This window comes from Malurus melanocephalus, unplaced genomic scaffold (genome assembly GCF_030028575.1).
Source record: "Malurus melanocephalus ecotype Western Australia unplaced genomic scaffold, MMel_1.1 scaffold_159, whole genome shotgun sequence".
Taxonomy (NCBI): Eukaryota; Metazoa; Chordata; class Aves; order Passeriformes; family Maluridae; genus Malurus; species Malurus melanocephalus.
In genome coordinates, this window is record NW_026623391.1 from 1,354,657 (window position 1) to 1,373,298 (window position 18,642).

At 38.6% G+C, this 18,642-nt stretch overlaps 1 protein-coding gene across 4 annotated transcripts in view; it reads left to right on the forward strand.

The window, feature by feature from the left end:
• The window catches only part of APP (amyloid beta precursor protein), a 189,705-nt gene that overhangs the window by 103,391 nt on the left and 67,672 nt on the right, over nucleotides 1-18,642 (forward strand). For 2 of the 4 annotated variants that reach the window (XM_057371845.1, XM_057371844.1), the window contains exons 6-7: nucleotides 6,285-6,487; nucleotides 16,179-16,346. In XM_057371845.1, coding sequence (XP_057227828.1) covers nucleotides 6,285-6,487; nucleotides 16,179-16,346 — 371 coding nt within the window. The remainder of the gene's footprint in view (nucleotides 1-6,284; nucleotides 6,488-16,178; nucleotides 16,347-18,642) is intronic. The other 2 variants (XM_057371847.1, XM_057371846.1) reach the window with 1 other exon arrangement.

Genomic DNA, 18,642 nt, shown 5'->3' on the forward strand with positions numbered 1-18,642 from the left:
CTAAAAATTACATACTTCTTGCTGAACCTTTCATCTTCTCAATAGAATTGTCAGAACAGTAACACCAGCAAAGGCTTTGTTTCAGAGAGAAAACTAGGTCAGTTTTGAAAATTTGCTTGCCTATCAATCATSTGGCAGATGAAATGCCACCTTGTATGTGTGGCTTTTTAAGCAACTCAGCTATGAAAAGGAATTTCTAATGGTATAAAATACGTTATTTAATGTGGGGAGAAAGGATAAATGTATCCGTCACAGGCAGTAGGGTAAGCAATGTGTGTTTGGTTTGTAGAAGTGTTCTATTTAAAATTGTATTGAAAGATTCTTAGTGCAACTTCCCTTGTTTTCTACAAATTTAATGGGAACAGGCATGTATTTTGGTATTGTTTTTGTATAAAGGCTTAGTGACAGTAAAAGGGGGGTGAAAGAGTCTGAAGCATATAGTTAAGTTGTTTTTTCTGTCTGAGAACTCAGAAGCAGTCTTTGAAACAGCTTATCTGATATTTTTTTTTATTAGGAAGCATGAAAATAAAAATCATTGCTACCTCTTCAGTAAAGGAAAACAGAACAGAAAATTATTAGAGTGACAACATGAATGTCTGAAAAATGCTATAAATATTAATTGTCTGTCCCAACTTGCTGTGCAACAGAAACTGCCCATTCAATTCTTTTAAAGTCTAAAAATGTCTTAGTAAGTGTTTATATGTCCAAACTTTGTAGTATTTCTTCTTTGTGTGAGATACCTAATTTCCTAATATATAATCCCAACCTAATTAAAATGACCAAGGCACTTTCTGAACATTTTTTTTTTCTTTTGTGGTCACTTAACAGGCAGAAACATTGCTGTGGGTCCAACTCTCAATTCTGTAATTTTTCAGACTGATACCAATAAGCCATTTTAAAACTCTGTTTCATAGATTGGATATCTGGCATAACCCTTTTYGTTCCTGGCTCTGTGCCTAATCTCACAACTGCAGTGCAGTTTAATTCTTTCCCTGTTGTCTATTCCCACCTCCCTGATGCTTAGAAAAAAAACTGATGTCTTTGTTAAAATCCCTTACTCGTAGACTTTAAAGGTGAGTGTTGAGGTCTCCCTTTCATACTTGTCTTTGACATGGTTTTCTCTCTCTACCCCATGCAAAAGTACTTTGGTAGGTGTTGCTGCCTGGACTCTCAGTRTCACATAGTAGTTTAGTCAGCTTGTGTGCCAAAGTCAAATAACAAAGCACAAGTAAAGTGGGGAAAGGGCTTATGTGACAAAGTACACAATTCGCTTAGTTTTTTGCTTTAGGTATTTCCTATTTTGCATCAAATGGTTAGTTATTGACACCATTCAGAGTGCAGTGGTGGGATCAAACTTTGTTTCTGAGAAATCTCATCCTTTGAAATTTCAGTTCAGAAGAGATTTTTCTAGCATGCCAGGTTTGGAAATATGTTAGGTGGAAAACACCCAGGCTCAGGTGTGCAGGTTTGTTAAGGGAGTGTTTGTTTTTTTGCCTGTTAGCTTTCTGATTTGCTTTTAACCAAAAGGCTGGTAATTAAGCCACCTCAATTGCACTCATCCTCTTTTCTGGATCCCAAGCATGTGTCTTACTCATGCAGTTTGTTTCTTTTTTTTTCTGTTTCGTGTTTTCTCTTAAGGCATGTAGAGGTTCACTGTTGGATCTGTCTGTTCCTTCTCCCACAGTTAAAGAACTTTGTGGTCTGAATCTTCACTGTAAACGAGGATAAATATGTGTACACCATTTTTGTTTAGCTGGAAGCAAAGCTAAACCCGGGTGGAATACTTGACAATCCCATCCAATCCCAGTGGTCCTGGAGCTCATTTGGAGGAGCTATAGAGGAGGTGGGGTTTTGTGCTTTTGGGAAGCTGAAAAACAAGAGGCTGGAAACTGGGATGATAGCACTTGCAGTGGTAAAGGTTATAGATGCATAAATCACCATCAGCTCAGCCTTTTAGACTTAGAGAGCAAGGCAGGAATTGATTCTCCCATGTTAATTCCCACAGCTGTCTGGAGCTAACATTGGCCTTGCTCTGTATGCCCAGGCAGCAGCTTATTGCTGCTGCTGTTTGGTTCCTATCCTGAAATTAGCTTTCCCCCAGCTATTGGCTCAGGCATGGTGGCTGGTAAAAAACACAGTCAAGATGGATGGACTCAGTCTGCAATAAAATACCGTTGCAAGGTGCAGTGAATGCTAACCTTTCCAGATATTAAACATCTGTCTTGGACACCTTTGCATTCTTTCTTTCACCCACTGATGGAGTATACCTTTTTTTTTTTTTCAAGTTATGTGGCAAAATAATGGTAAAATTCCATCAAACTGGATGAGCATTTCTTGCAGACAGGCAGGAGTCACTTCACAATGCTACTGATTAGTCCACAGTTATCTGCTATCCTAAACTGAAAGCTTTCCATGAAGTTAGTAGTTGCAGAGAGTAACTTCTTAAAATGTAGCTTATGCTGCAGCTCCATTATTTCTGAAACACCATTAGAAAGGAAAACTCRTTCTTGTCATCTGTTTTTGCCTTTCTTCATCCTTACAGGTTATTGGAACACAGAAAGAAGACTTTCATTTTCTTGTCTCTTGAAYAGCAAGAAGTAATATAGTTGGCTTTCTTTCACTCTCTTTTACCTTTTCTTCAGTTTTACCTTCCCGAAGTAACAGAACAGTGCACACTTCTGAGTGAAAGGAATAAATAATGCATTGTTGCCAGCTCTTGCTGCAGTGATAGATGGGGAAAAAGAATTTGCTAGAGACACATTTACAGGTCCATGGTTTAACCATTGCTTGTAAATGCATCCTAGCAGGAGCTGCACAGTGATTTGTGTTTCAAAAGCAGAAATATGCCCAGTGGAGTGGTCAGYATGTTCCTGAGTCAGGAAGGAACTGAACAGGACTTAAGACTGCCTGGAGGCCCACTGTGTTTGTGGTGTCAGAAATAGGACTGAAACCACCAAACTTCAAATACCCTCTTTTACCACACAGAGAACCAGAGGTGATTCATGCTAATAACCCATTGCGCTGCTTGGACTCAAGGGGAGCATAATTTCAATAATGGGGGAAATGTTCCTTAATGTCCCTTATGTGTGGAGGTTGAAGCAGAAGGTTCAAAACCATGATGACCTCTGTCTCCATATGAAAGAGAAGCRCTGGCCCTCCTTGCTGGCAGTCTTCACAGACAGGAGATGGAGATCTTGGGATGGGTTGCAGATATATTCATGGCTGCATTCAAGCCTAAAAATTTCCCTTCGTTGTTTACTGCTGAACTGATAAATTCAGACAATGGCTGAATGGCTTTACMAATCTGTGAGTTCGTCAGTGTATCAAGTAATTTTTTGGAGCAGCCTTTGAAAATTCCTGTCACTGACACCACTAAGCTAAGGCGAAATGTCAACAAATTCTTGYAAATGAGACACTACGCTCTGTGGTGCCAATAAAACCTTCACTGGCATAGCATCAAGAAATAGACAGAAAAACCTGTCAAAATATTGTGCTTTCAGGAGAAACAAGACTGAGTCATACTTGTTTACAGAAGAAGGTAAAATGTAATAATAATAATACCAGGAGGCAAGCATACCTGCTGCATATATTAAACAAAGCCCCAAGATTTCTGAGAAAAATATGGGTGTCCACATTCATTTGGTAGTAAATATTTGTTTGAAAACAGTGGATTAAAAATGATTACTGAGGTAAAAGGGGTACAGAAGTAAGATGTGCTGTCTGGAAAACAGTGCTGGGATGCTGCTAATTGGGAAATGTAAATGGAATCAGAGAATTTAGCAGGGTGGGGAGAAACAGCTTTGCAGGCTGCAACAGGGAGGGGTTTGTCCCCATGTGAAAAGATCGTGCTGTAATTCCAGGTGCTGTAGATGTTCTTTCCCTTCCCTGTTATTCTCTTCTGTCATTCCTCTCACGTGCATGCTCTTTGAAGAAGAGCCAGGGTGGTAACAGTGATTAAATCCAACAAGAACACCAAAGTGTATTTTGTCATGTTTCTTACAAGATGTAGGACCTTTACAAATGCTAAAAATATGCAAAATCACTTCCATTTTGGTAAATMTAAATCTGAGGTAAACCGTCTTCTATTTCCATTGTTCCTTTTTCTTGAAGYATGGAATAAAACATCATGCTGTGAAATACGACCTTTGTGACTGAGTCTTGCAGAATAGCTAGCAGAAATAAGATTTTTCTAGGACTGTAGAAAGAATTGTAGAAAGAATATTCTAGTACTGATGTAGTCTCCTACCACTTCTGGCTTTTTTTTGCATTCTCGAATGTCTAGTTTTTCAGCTAACAGCAAGTCACTATGAGGAAGCAAGTGAGGGCTACCCTTTAAGCATCTGCTTCTGTTAAGTTACTGGAGGGGGAACCAGGGCCCACTGTAATGGCAGGCACAGCCAGACAGTGTACGCAGAGAACTGTCTTCTTTCATCCCCTCATGGTGCTCTTCAGCATCATGCCCCCTAAAAAGAATAATTTTTTAAAAATCCAAAACAAAAATAACCTTGGCCTTCATGATGAGAATTTCATAGCAAAATGCTGTGGACTGACATAACTGAGTTGATTGCTTTTGTGYAGCTAAAAGGTGGATATTGAATGTGTGCATGGGAATTATTTTTTAAATGTCTGCATGTGACTAATTGACTTTCTTTSTTTCGTTAGGTTGTTCTGCTTGTCCTTTTTTAATATTAGGGGCTTGCCAGTGTCTGAAAGTGATCGCTCATGAGAAAGGAAGAGGAAACATAATTGCAGTTTTTTTAAAACATACTGTRTTAGTAGCTTAGGTGAGAGAAAGACAGAGAGCATCTTTCCTTTTGATAGGCAGATGGTAGCTGATGCTTTTAATCAAACTTTGCATGTCTTATACTCTGCATGCCTAGTTGAAATGTCCATAGTGAGCCAACACTGGAAGCCCCTTAACCTGGAGATCATCACCTGCAGATAGTGGACTTGACAAATCCACCTCATTTTTGCAGCCCAAGGGTGATGATGTATATAGTGTTTATTTCACGCTTGTAAAGAGGAAAAATGCCTGACAAAAAAAAATTTAAAACAGAAGGTATACATTGTTCAGAAAAGAGTTAAAGTGAAGTTGGAAATTTCAGACACAAGGAAATTAGTGTTTCAGGGAAAATAGTACAGTGGAGATGGTGAAATTTCCAAGTCAGTTTTCAGAAATCAAGAAAAATGAAAATAAGAACCAGGTGGGTCTRTGCCYCTTTTTACCTTTTTTCCTGTGTCAMTGGAAACAAGTAATCTTTTATGCAGACTCTTCTGCAAGGTGTCTTTAAACTCATCTATTCATATAACCTATCTGGATTCCCCCAGTGGAAAGCTTCAGTACTATTTTAAGTCTCTCTTGTATTTCTGGAGGCCAGATATTTTGGGGAGAAGAGAATAAGGAAATCATTCTTGTTTGTATAGAGGCTTAACTTCCTCCTAGTAGAGTCAAGTTCATGGCATACAAATATTTTATCAGCATGTTTGAATTTCTTAATGTCCTATTAAAAAGGAATCATATTGTCTTCCTTTTGGCTGAGTTCACTTTCAAAGTTGTAGTAGGCAGCATAATATAAAATGAAATATTGATGGCTTGGTTTCCAAAATAAGTTGAAGAAGTTGTTAAACTTCACCTAGAAGGCTGTTGAGGTATATGTGATGCTTTGAAAAATATTCACACCCACTTGGGCGTGAAGGTGACAGGCAGTCACTGCATATTTAAGTATTTAAAGATCATTTATTTAGTAGTAAATTTCAAGTACAAGATCAGAAACAAATTTGAAATCAGTGCCCAGCCTTGCCACAGCTGGGCACTGATCTTAGGAAGTATTTCAAAGGCAAAAGTCATTTCAACACTTCGTAGTCCTCTCTGAAAGACATACAGGTACTCCACAGGGAGCCTCTAGATAAGCTGTCTCCTGAGTGAGGAGGACAAGTACCTGAGGAGCTTTCTTGTTTTTTTCACGTCAACTGAGTGCATTTACAGCAAATTTCATCTTCTTTCAAAATAAAAATTGATTGGTTGATGGTATCATGAAGTGAGCATATTTACAGTATTATTCAGCTGTCAAAATATGATATGCTAATGTTGACTCTTTTTTTTTTAACATTTCTTTAGCATTTTTGACAATTTGGGACATTCCAGAGACCCTGATTCATTCTTTCTGTTTAAAGGGAGGGGAACAGGAACTGTTTTCCTTGCAGAGTTTTTGAATAAAATGTTCTCTCATGTTACCTTGAAGTAATTTTGTGGCTGACACATCATGGTTATTTTCTTCATTTAGTGATGATAAGGCAGTAGAAGAACAAGCAGAGGAAGAAGAGGAGCTAACTGTTGTGGAAGATGAAGATGCTGATGACGATGATGATGATGGTGATGAAATTGAAGAAGAGACAGAGGAAGAGTATGAGGAGGCAACTGAAAGAACTACCAGTATTGCAACTACTACCACCACCACTACAGAGTCTGTGGAAGAGGTTGTCAGAGGTAAATTCRGGGGCATTGGGCTTGGGGCTGAAAAACTAATCCTGCTGCTTTGCATGTTTGCCCTTTACAACGAAAAAAATGTTCCAAACAGCAAAATATCCAAAGTTGCAGTATTGTTGTGCTTTGGCTCCTGTAATTTGCGTGTTTAATCCCCTCACCTTTCCCTTTCTCATTACAAATATTCCTTGAAGTTAGTTCTGCCACAACCCTTTRGATTTTCTGACCTCCAGTCTTCCTGGTGCACAGATGGTGCAGGGACTGTCTGTCCTTGAAATGTGTTTGTTGTGTGTGGTATGGATGGAAAAAAGAAGAGTTGGTTTTATTTTAAAGTAAAATTAAATAAAATTCAATTGTCATATGTAGCAAATAGGACAGGAAATTGTGTATGGTTTATCATTCACATGTGTTGCAGAAGGATAGAGATTATCAGTTCCAAGCAGGAGGCAGCACAAGCTAGTTTAGTCTCTTATACTAACTGCAGTGATGAGTCACTTCGTGTGATTCTGTTAGATATCTATTTACTATGTTTCCCCATGAAGTAGTAATTCAGTAAAATTAGATGAATTTSAAATAACTATGCAGAAAATGAACCTAACCTAATGAGTTTTAGTGGATGGGGAAGGAGGAAATAGGAAAAAACAGAATACATGGAGTGAGAAAGAACTCTTCATTTCTAAAACTTGATTTTCATTATATATTTTAGTTATTAACAGGATTGCATTTTAAACTTAGAATTTTACCCTAGTTCATGGGCAGCGTAGCGACATAGTATTTTTAAATGCCCATTTCTCCTACAAAATTTCCAAATGGAAATAATTTGTTTTTATTTTTCTGTTTTAATAATACAGTTCAGTGCGGTGTAAATCTCAGTAAGGTAGATCCTAATTTTTCTACAGTGCTTACATCTTTACTGAGAAGTGCTGGAGATGGTGGCAGGAAATTAGATTAAAGACTACATTTGAAAAGAAAGGAGTTGTAACATGCAGGAGGTAGAGGGAAAACGGTGGAAATTTGGGCAGTTGTGAAATGAGGCAGCAAATATCTGGCCTGGCTCMTTTCCTCTCCCCATGCTTCCCTATCCTCTGCCTCTGGGGATTCTTGGGACTCCAGTGCCAGTGGAGTCCCACATTTTGCATGTGGCAGTGTGTCTTTCTCTTGAGCTTTGGTTCCACTGTTTGTCAGAGCAATGCTGGCTACAATTTATCGCACCAAGACACAGAAAGGTGCCCAGGGGATGCTTTGGGAAGAGCAGAGTTACTGGGTTATATTTTTCTGTTCAGTCTACATGGAGCGCTAAAGCATGGCTAAAATCACTTGCAAATGTTTCTTTATAAGGCTGGCAATGCAGTCTTGTGCATTTCTGTCTTRTATAACTGTTGAGTGTTTTGCTCAGTTGCTGGAAAGCCTTTACAGTGAGAAGGGGATGGGAGGGGTTTGTTTGAATCTTTAAAACAATTAAACGTATCTCCATATGTGAGGTTTTACCACCTGGGGATAAAACACCCTGTTCTTGCTGTTAAATGAATATTGAGAGGGGAAAAAAAAATTAGAAAAAAGTGCACTTGACTTTAATGGGATTTTGGATGCGTGGGAGTGAGGACAAATTCAATAGAACACGTTTCTTTACTGAGGGTGGTGTTTCAAAGAGGTTAAGATGTTTAGCTTTCAGGAAAGTAGTGTACAGTCACCTGAATATAAAATGTAACATGTAAAAGATGAAGTAAACTATTGAAGCCACCTTTTAGAAGCCCTTTAGAAATGTATGTATGTGCTGATCGTGAAATAGTAGCATATTGTTTTTCCCAAGTCTGGGATTTCACACCTTGGGTGACCATGAAGGAAACAGACATTGGCACAAGTGAGGTGAGGGCAATCTGTTACCMACACAAGTTTTCAGTGCAGTTCTGCCACAGTCCTTTGGGCTTCCTGACCCTCACCCTTCCTGGGCCACAAATGGTGTAGGGACTGTCCTGGGGAGTGTGTAAATGGTATCTGACAGAGCTGCACTATGCAAAGTGCTTGCTTATTTATTAATGCAGAAGTGTCCAAGTGACATAGCCTTACTCCTTGCTTTTGCTTCCTTTGCTGCACATGAGAGAAGCTTTCCCCAGTGTCCCTGTCCTCCCAGTGCTGGCAGCAGATCCATCATAGGAACTTGTGTGGTGAGCGTCTTGCTGATGCAAACAGAAAAGTTTGTCACTGTCATTGTAAATGAAGCAGAAGGACCTTGTTGAAAACGTATGTATTAGGAAGTGGTCCCTACTATGGAGACGATTTGAAAGCCTCTCTAGAAGATTTGAAGTGTCAGAGTTTCATTCMAGTGGACTGCGCTCAGTTCAAGCCCAAGCACATTAGTCATAAAACATATCTTRGGATGTTCTTCACAACCTTTACAGCTAGTTTTATGAGGCTGTAACTAAATATTATGTCTTTAGCATTAAAGAACACAGRSAGATGGTTTATCCAATTTGAGAGGWGTTGCTTYTCAAATGTGAAATCAACAAGGAGCAACTGTWMTAAAGCCATAACTTAGGATTTAATTGTGGACTGGTACTGAGCCCTTTATCCACCCGATCGGTGGAATGGCTGTCATCAGCCATAAATAATTAAAAAACATAAATGTAAGGTTATACCTTAAAGATATTTGAGCTGTTGTRGAATCAACTTTTCAGGCAGTTTCATTTCTGTGTATATTTTAATGAATCATGACCAAAATAGTAATAGTAGAACCACTTGCAAACTTACCTACACTGAAAAGGAAATTAGTCTTGCCTAGAGATTGAGAGAGGTGCATTTGCAGGAGGATAGTATTTTCATCCATTTTCTGCAGCACCCAATTTCTATGTGTTTACTATAAATGTGAATAAACTTTCTATAGCCCAGTATTTGCCAGTATTTAGTTTCCTGCCTTTTGTGAGAGATCATTTTACTCTCAATTCATACGGAGTATAGCAGCAGACCCAGTTTAAACTTTTAGATATGCTCTTGCTGGTCTTCAGATGTTCGATCCAGACTGTTGTGGGTCTGAGATTACAGGAATTCAGATGGTGAAATTAGTGTCAAATCTACATTTTTCACCTTTGGTCACACGGAGATGTTRGCATTGAATTTGTGCTGAAGAAAATATGGCTCATTTACAAAGCCCTGCTCTTGATTTTTGTCTCTGTGTGGAGCAAGGCAAGTGACTGCTGGTCAGGATTTAGGCAAGGGCGTGGTTTAATTTCTCCTATAATTGCCATCGTGTTGTGGGTGTTGCAGAGCTGCTTCTGAGGATCCAGGCTCCTGGTCATTTTTCCAGCATGTGATGGAGGCAAGCAGGAGCACTGCTTCCGTTATCATGTGCAGTTGTTTGTGATTTTGTTTCTGCTGTCCTTCAGGACAACACAAGGACRCAGGAGATGACAAGAAAAAACAGTCTCTCTTGGCATGCAACAAAGAATAAGCAATTTTGGCTTAGTGCTTCCCATCAATATCACAGTCAATCAGACATCATTAGAGGAGAGCAGCAGGGTCAGCACAGCAGCCTGGCACAAAACACTTGGCAGCTTCTCTGCTCAGCTGCAAGCAAATGTGAGGGAATTGGGCACCCTRTGAATGAATAAGCCTCACCTGCCTCCTCCAGCAGTGTAATATTGCCCTTTATCAATTAGTTTGGCTTTCTSTAATTGATATGTATGTCTTTAGACAGTTAGGAAAGAATCTAAGCAGTGCTGCTTCATGTGACATTTTAACTGTGTTTGCAGTCTGGAGTTGTGAGAGACCATATACTGKTTTCCTAGCAAGAAAAAAGTAGCCTGATGTACATATGGCAGGTCTTAGTGTCATTGATCCATCAATGTGTTTTTTTCTGAAGATTTTTATCTGRAAGATTTAAAATCCATTCAGTGACACCTACCACATATTCTAAAGCAAGGGTGATTAACCCTAACTGCCAGACCTATCARCTGGGAATTTTGGGACAATATTAGTAGTGTATGCTACATCAGTTGGGTTTTTTTTCCACACTCCATAACTTTGTTCCACTTTCATAGAATCATGAAGTGACCTGAGTTGGAAGGAACCTTGAATATTACCCAGTTCCAAACCCCTGCCRTGGGCAGAGACACCTTAGTCTAGACCAGATTGCTCCAAGCCCTGTCCATCCTGGCCTTGARCACTTCCAGGGGTGGGGAGTCCACATCTGACCAGGGCAACTTTTCTTCTTTGAAAGGTTGTCATTGTATTGTAGCAGTAGTTCCTTGTTCTTCTTCCTTGGCTTCAAGACTATGCAGTATGTTTTAGTTGGAGAGGGATGAGTGTGATTGCGTTTCATATCAAGAAAACTTGGTTGGTATATAAATAGCACACGTTCAGATAAATCTTTTGCTATGAGATTTTCATTAAGAATGATCATCTGCTCTAATTTCTGAACCAGAGCTGATAAAACTAACCTGGATTTGGAATTCATAGCTTTTGGAATGAATTTGCATTTATAGCTTTTAATTAGACATTATAATTAAAAATACATCTATTCCACTATAATATTTTATTTTATGTTGCAATTGGAGAAAATATTTCTTTATAATCTGGTAATCTTGTTGATGGAGACGTAATATACTACGTTTTTGGGTCAAAGGCAGAAGTACTGAAATACGAAACACAGYAATAGTGTTATTTTATGTAGAGAGTATTTCATTTTAAATAGATCCTGCAGAAAAAAATTACCAAGAATCTGTTTCCCTAGAGAAAATGTAATGTTATCATATTGGGAGCAGTAATTAATTGCACTTTTTRTTTTGCTGTATAAAAAGACTGGAATGCACTTTGGGGCTAGTCCTCAATACTCACTGTCATACCATGTTAGCAGAATTGTGATGTTATGTGGAAATACTACCTTTTCTAAACCACATGAATTCATGAAACTATATTAACCTAGATTTAAAATCAGTCTGGGTTTTTTGTTTGCGTTCTGGCCATTAGTGGTGACTTTATGGCACCTGAGTTCCAAATGTAGTTCWGTTGTGCACAAGGAAGAGAAAAAGTATTTTCACATATTTGTTCTGCTTCAGAATTATAAGGCTTTGTATTCTAGCCAAGTGTACCATTAAAGTTTTTTGTATTCTAAATATGCCCTTGCAGTAGCTTAAGAATAAACATTATAGAGAGAAATTGAATCTTGATTACACAGGATGGAAATTACAATTTTAGGGTATTTAACAGCTTTAGAATAGCTGTCCTCAGTATTGTGTTGGAAAGTCATCATTTTGCTTTTTTCAACTTTTCTTTGTAAAAAAGTATTTTAGCAATTGTCTAGCTTGTGCACTAACTTTAGTCCTAGAATATGTGCCAGCTTCACAGCTGTCTTTTCCTAATTCCAAAAACCTCTTCTGAAATTAGCTCTTATTTTTGAATACTCAAACTAAAATTTGGTTGTCTCTTCTAACCGTATACTCAGAATGAGAAAGTTTTGTTTCAGTGAAATTATCCCTTTTGATTAATTCATTTAGTAAAAACAGTTGTGCCTTTTTAGAACACAAAGAGTATAACTAAAAGAAAAACTGCATTTGCTCTTGCCTAATTTTTCTCAGCTAGTTTAAAAATAAAGGCTAATAGAGATTCATGCATATTAATATCCTCAAACTATAGCTCAATTCCTGAAGGCATGGAAGCCAAAACTACTCCAGTCCTGGTATTTTATATAAAAATGCCTGAAGAAGGGGAGCATATACCTCACAATATATATTTGAGAGGTTTATTTCTTTGGCCTCTCTTGCATTTATCAGTTATTTACTCTGTTCTTCAGTGGGATATAAATGGCAAAATTAACTATTTGATCCCATATTTGTGAGTATCTGAGTGGTTTAGGTCCTCATTTAAGAGGTGTTCAGGTTCCATGTGATTGACACAGTTTGAAGAGAGCAAACACAACACCAGTGCTAGTGGACTGCATATCTTAGGGAGTTCAGCCCCCAGTATGATTTAGTTGTGTGTACTTGATGATACCAGCTTCAGACTTGCAGGGCTGGTAGTACAGAAAGGCTCATCAATACAATCWRTTTTCTATTRTKGRGGCTATGTTTTCCAAGAYCTTGCAATTATTTATAAGCCAACRTGATGGTACCTTTCTTCCGTAGCATTAAGGTAAATAGGGTTCTCAGAGGTCTAGACATGGGAAACCAACTTCCAATACAGGTTTTTCCTTAGATATCTTCAATTTTAATTTCTGGTTTAAGGTTTAAGCTGACTGCCAGCATTAAATGAGCTTAGTTCTCATGATCATGTAAATAAATTCAAATCCTGAAAAAGTATTGAGTAAACTTGATATTTACAGTGATAGAAATATGTGAATGTAGCTTTTTCCCTGTTAGAAGTTGACATTTTATTTCCAATTCTTCAGTTGAAAACGCTGTTAAGAATTTAAGTCCCATACAGGAAAAAAAAAGAAGTGTGTAGTTGAGATTTTGAAATAAAGCAATTACAATKTCACTTTGATTTGAAATCAGTTTTCTTCAAGTAACAGGAAAAAAGTGGTAATGAAAAAATTAAACTGCCATTCAGAACCATATTTTATATTTCCCTCTGTAAAAAGTGATCATCAAAAGTATCTAAAATGTTTGCACATAAATTCTAATGAGCTCTACTTACAGCATTTTGGTAAATGAGTGCTTGTGGAAGTACTTTGTATAAAGCCAGTATAAATCAATATCCACATACTTGAAGACAGTATTTCCTAGGGTGCTGAAGTCTGTGCTTTTCAAAGGAAAAACAACACAGTCAGTGCCGATSTTTAATGTAACTGATTAGTTTTCAGTATTCCAACTACTTAATTTAAAAGGAAATCAACAAGCTTTGCCCCAGCACTGTCCTTCAGGCAGTACTGCTTGCTTGGTTGGAAACAACTGGGTTTGCCCCGACTTGCTGGAATAAGAACAAGAAGCTTAGAATAGGGAAAGTTGAATTACGCTCTCCTGATTATCTAAAATGTAATTTGCCATGCCTACGGTTTTGGRAAACAGAGATATTTGGCACCTGTGGTTTAGGACACGGGACAAGAGAAATTTGACTAGTCCGATTGGACTAGAATGGTTTGAAAACTCTGAAGTGTCTAAAAGCAACTGTGCATGAACATGGGTTGTGGTAAGGGGTTGTCATCTTTAATTTTATCCAATTTCTTGAAGCTAAAGGAAAGAAGTTTGTCTTTGGAGGGAGAAGATTGAGCAAGTTCCATAAACAAAGCAAAGCTCACTGTTAAGCTGTACTGGATACAAATTATTTGTGGTACCAAGTAAAATTGAATTTCACACTGGCAAAATGTAACTCAGCTTTTGCCTCAGTTTCCAGCAACAGAATAAAAAAATAGTGAAGCAAAGATAGCTTTTATTTTTTTTTTGATGAATCATTTATCAGTGCATGCTGCCTGCCTGGTCCTAATATCTGTTAAAATACCGTAGTTCACCCCTCATGGGCATTAATTGCTGCACTTGGCAGCAGCAGAAGAAAGGAGAAGTGGTGCTTGGATTAAWAGCTCAAGAAAACCTGTTCAATTTCCCATTTCAGCACTTCATTTCCCTATCGTCTCAGCTGAGGTGGTCCAGCTGAGAATCAAATGCAGTGTTTTTTTCTTGTAAGGACAAGTGATGGATGGGGATGTGAAGAGGCAGGGGAGGAACAACTGGCCCAGAACAGGAGTGATGGAACCATTGCCCSGGCATTGAAGCTGGTTTAAAAATGTGCCTTTGCCCTAAAGCAGGGGTGAAGGAATGCTGCTCTGAGCCCTCCACAGAAAATGGCAGACCGGGATAGTGACACTGAGAGAGGGATGAATTACACTAGTGACTGTGCTATTTCTGTGGAGAGGTATCTACAGGAAATTTCAGATTAAATCTGTAAACCGTTTCCATCCTGACAACACTTAACAGTGCAAAATAATTCAGTCTTAATAGCAAAACAAATATTTTGAGGGAAACCTAGAAGATGTTTACTGTGTGGCTAGAGATTGGCCCRTAATCATCAGTAAATAAAAAAGACTGAATTGTTGAGACCTTTGTATTTTCAGAAATGAYATTTCGTGTTATCTTTTTGTCAAGRTTTGACTGTATRATTGGTTGGAATGGTTGGATTTGATTTTAAAATAAGTCAGGARAAATACTTTTATACTAAATATTAGTGTATATATATCTATAACGAAGTATATGGTAATATACAATGAATTGTAATTAGTGTGCTGTGCAATTAACAATACTTATTTTGTTTTTCTTCAAGTAAAAAACTCAGTATTTCTTCCCCTTAATTTCTTGGTACAGAAGTGAGGCATTTTTAGCACATCCTTGATGGTTGTGTACTCTTGGATCTGTTTCTCTGAGACTCAATATATGCTCCCTGAAGTTGATTCTTGACATTATTTATAGTTAGAATACATGTAATTGTACCTCTATTGTATATGAGGAAGCTATAAGTTATATTGCCAGTGACAATTGGACATAAAAACCTATTTACAAGTAGTGAGGCTTCTGAGTCAATTGATGGATCAGGACAGATACTGAAAAGCAGTTTTCTTTGTAGCTGATATCTGAGAGGTGATGAATGATCAGGGGATTTCCAGTGATATTTCTTCCTACATTTCAACCCTTAGGAATCTGCTTTCCACAAAATTTAAATTTATGCAGAGAATTTAGAAGCCTCTAGTTGAATGTGGCAGTTTGTTTACCAGGTAGTGCATGGAATGAAAATAAATGAGGGGTTTATGGCATTTAGTATTATGTATATTTGAAATRACCTGTGCAGCACATTGAAAGATAAAACTGGTTTTGTCTGTTTGGAACATTATTGGTAAAGGGCTATACGTTTACATGTGTAATTGGCCTAACTGCAAACTGCAGACAGAATTTGCTTTGTCTTCCTTTAATTTGTGTGGTTTGGTTCTTTTTTGGTTCTTGGGTTTCTATGTGTTACAGGATGTAGGCAGACTGTGGCAGCTCACAAGCACAAACCAYTGTAATTTTTTTCCTATATGTATATTCACTGGGAATGAGATTTCCTCCTATGGGTGGTTCAAGCTGTRGAGGTCATTTTGTATATGTAAGCCCTCAAACTGTGAACTAAAATCCCTGTTCTGGGTGGCTTGCAAAAGAGAGTTTCTTCATCACTGGRTACATTTAAATAGGTATCTGAAGAGAATTTGCGTTTCCACTATAATGCATAAATAATTGTTCGTTTTTCTTTTGTGTAATTTGATCAGGGAGTATATGAAGTGCTAAAAAAGAACAAGAGAAAATGTTTCTTCTTCTGCTCTCAAACGTTTCCTTTCAGGTACCAAGTAATCTCCCTGGACAGGAATCTGCCCAGGGCTGTCAGTAAACCCCCAGTCAGTTGGTGGTTGAACCCCTCTGGCCTGGAAGCAGATGAAATTCCACACTTGTTTCAGGGCAGCACCTCTCAATGTGTGCAGATCAAGTTGCTAAAAACGGAAGGTGTAGACAGGCTAAGGAGACTTGATGGCAGGAATCTGAGTCAGTTAAAAATTTACCTTAATTATTTCTGGGGAAGGGCTTCCTGTTCCCCAAAACACCTTTTTGATGTATCTCCTTCCAAAGCACCATCTTGGTGCAACTCCTTCCCCTCTTGAGTGCGTGGACACAGAGACACCTAATTAAAAGCCGAGATGATACCATTGCCATGCTAAATGTGGTTCCTCCGGGTTTCCTGTGACTAGAGGTGTGCTCTGAGCAAGCCGAGACCGGGCCCTGCCGCGCGATGATCTCCCGCTGGTACTTTGATGTGGCCGAAGGAAAGTGCGCRCCCTTCTTTTACGGTGGCTGTGGCGGCAACCGGAACAACTTTGACTCAGAGGAATACTGCATGGCGGTCTGTGGCAGCATCAGTAAGTGCCCTCCACAGCACCCGCTGTGTGGGGAGCGGGTCTGGGCTCTCACTAACCCCAGCCGCGGTCTGTCCACACCTCTGTCACTGCTCCGGCCGCCTTGGCCTCTTGCTAACCTGCCATGGGAGTGGGTGACCTCTTGGCACTGTAGGTCAGCTCTGAGCTTAACACCTCCTCAGGCCTTCACACCCTTCTTTTCTCTATTCTCTGTCAAAAATACTGACATTTYSTGTGTCTGTGTGTGTGTGCCCACGTACAATGCATGTGCAGGAAAAAACACTAACTTTAGGAAAGCCTCAGGTAAGTTTAAAAATAGCTCATAGGTTTTACAGTGTATTCTCATGTATTTCTGACCTATTTAATCAAAGCTTAAAATATTAGAATGTTTATTTCCAGATTTTTTTTGCTTTGTTTGGTTTTAGTTAGGTTGAATTGTGTGTGTTTGCAATGAAAAGGGAAGAAATGGTTATTTCTTACCTTTTCCTAAGTGTGAATTTGTTACCTTTACCCTGGGTGTGAACTTTGCACTTACTTTAACTCAACCATTATGTTTTCATGAGTGTTTTAGCTGGAAAAAGGGATGTTTACACYTTTTGAAAGTGTACATACACCATTGAAGCAGATGAATTAGGTGCTAGTTTTATCAGATGGGTTCTGTTTGGAGAGCAGCACACCCCTCCCAAACTGCTTTACAAGCAGGTACTCCTGGGAGAGCATCAGCTGACATATCTCACACATTTAACAGTGAGTGCATGTCTTATTTGCCCTGCCTGCTCACAGGGCATGGAGGACCAGAACACAAGCAGCRTCTCAGGGCTCCTTTTACTAAAATACTTTCCAAAATGGGCTTAGGAGCTCTTTCAGTAAGTAGAAGGCTTAAAAATGCACACAAATGAAAAGCCCCAGCAAGGGGTGCTATGTGTGGTGTGGAGCAGAGGAGCTGACCTGTATTTTATTGGAACAGAAGCAAGACTAGTCCTAGAGGAAAGATTGCTGTGCTGGTGCTCCAGCTGCATTTTATCTCAGTGTCTTCTACAGCTGTTCATGGCAAAGCTCCAGGGAAGGGACCTGGAGAAATCCACCCCAATGGGAGTGAGGAGAATACTTCATGAGCCATGATCAGCTTCTGCAACAGTTCAGAAGATGTAGTGAAGAGGGAGATCTGTACAGGAGGTTGGAATGAGGTCTAATGTATTTACTGAAAAAAAGAACATGTTGAACTGTTAAGTTCTGGTGTTAGGTAAGATGCTTCCAGARATGCAAAACATCTGATTGCATCCTCTCTTTGGGAGGTTAAATGATTTTTTCTTCTAAGACTGAAAATTCTCTTGCAGCATGTGAGGTTAGAAATGAAATAAGAAACAATTTCTAAATTTGCTATAGATCACATACATTGGAATTTTCAGGAGCCCAAGAGATTCTGCTCTGTCTCGTGGAAGTTTTTGTCTGGTTGGGTGGTTTCTTTCCTCAGATTCATTTCAATGAAACAATGACAAGACTATTACCATTTCCATGATTCTCTTGGTTTATTTTGGGATACCAGATTTTCAGTCTAGGTAATTCTTTCTTTATGGACAATGGATTCAGGTTGAACACTTCAGCTTCCTTGATTTTTTTTGCACAACTCAAGCTGATTTTGTGTCTGTTGGGTATGAGCTACTGCTGTCRTGTTTGTTTGGTTTTTTACATTTATCATCCAGCTCCATGGAAATTGATACGAAATTACCTTAGAACTAGAAGGCTTTTAGGATGATGTTAGCAAATCCTTCAGCCTGTCAAACAACATGATCAGTCTCTTGATTTTCAATAAGAACGTTCAGTACTGACTATGGTTTTCCTTCAATGATTCAAACTTCTATTGTGTGACTGTTCACAATGGCTCCTTTGAAGTCATTAAATTTGTCAGGCAGTTAATTTTGATTTAATGGCCTCAAAATTAGTATATATTGACAAGAATAAGCAAAAATTACATATTACTGTTATCAAAGGAAATATTTCTGTCTTATCATACAAGAAAGTAATCTGTTGTATTACTTTTTTACTTATCTGCTAATTGTTGCATTTTAAACATCCTTAAAGCTACAGGATTTTTTTWATGAGTGCTATTTTGAAATTACATTAATGTTCAATTCTTAACTTGGGAACTTAAAGTTGGGAAAGACCGTTCTCTTAAATGTGCTTCATTTGTCAGGCAGCTCTCCCAGCTCCTGCAGCCTTCAGAGCCAAGTGAATTTCATGGTGTCATGTTTTCATTTGTTCCTCATTCAAAGTGGGAACGAGTTGTACTCAGGTGGCA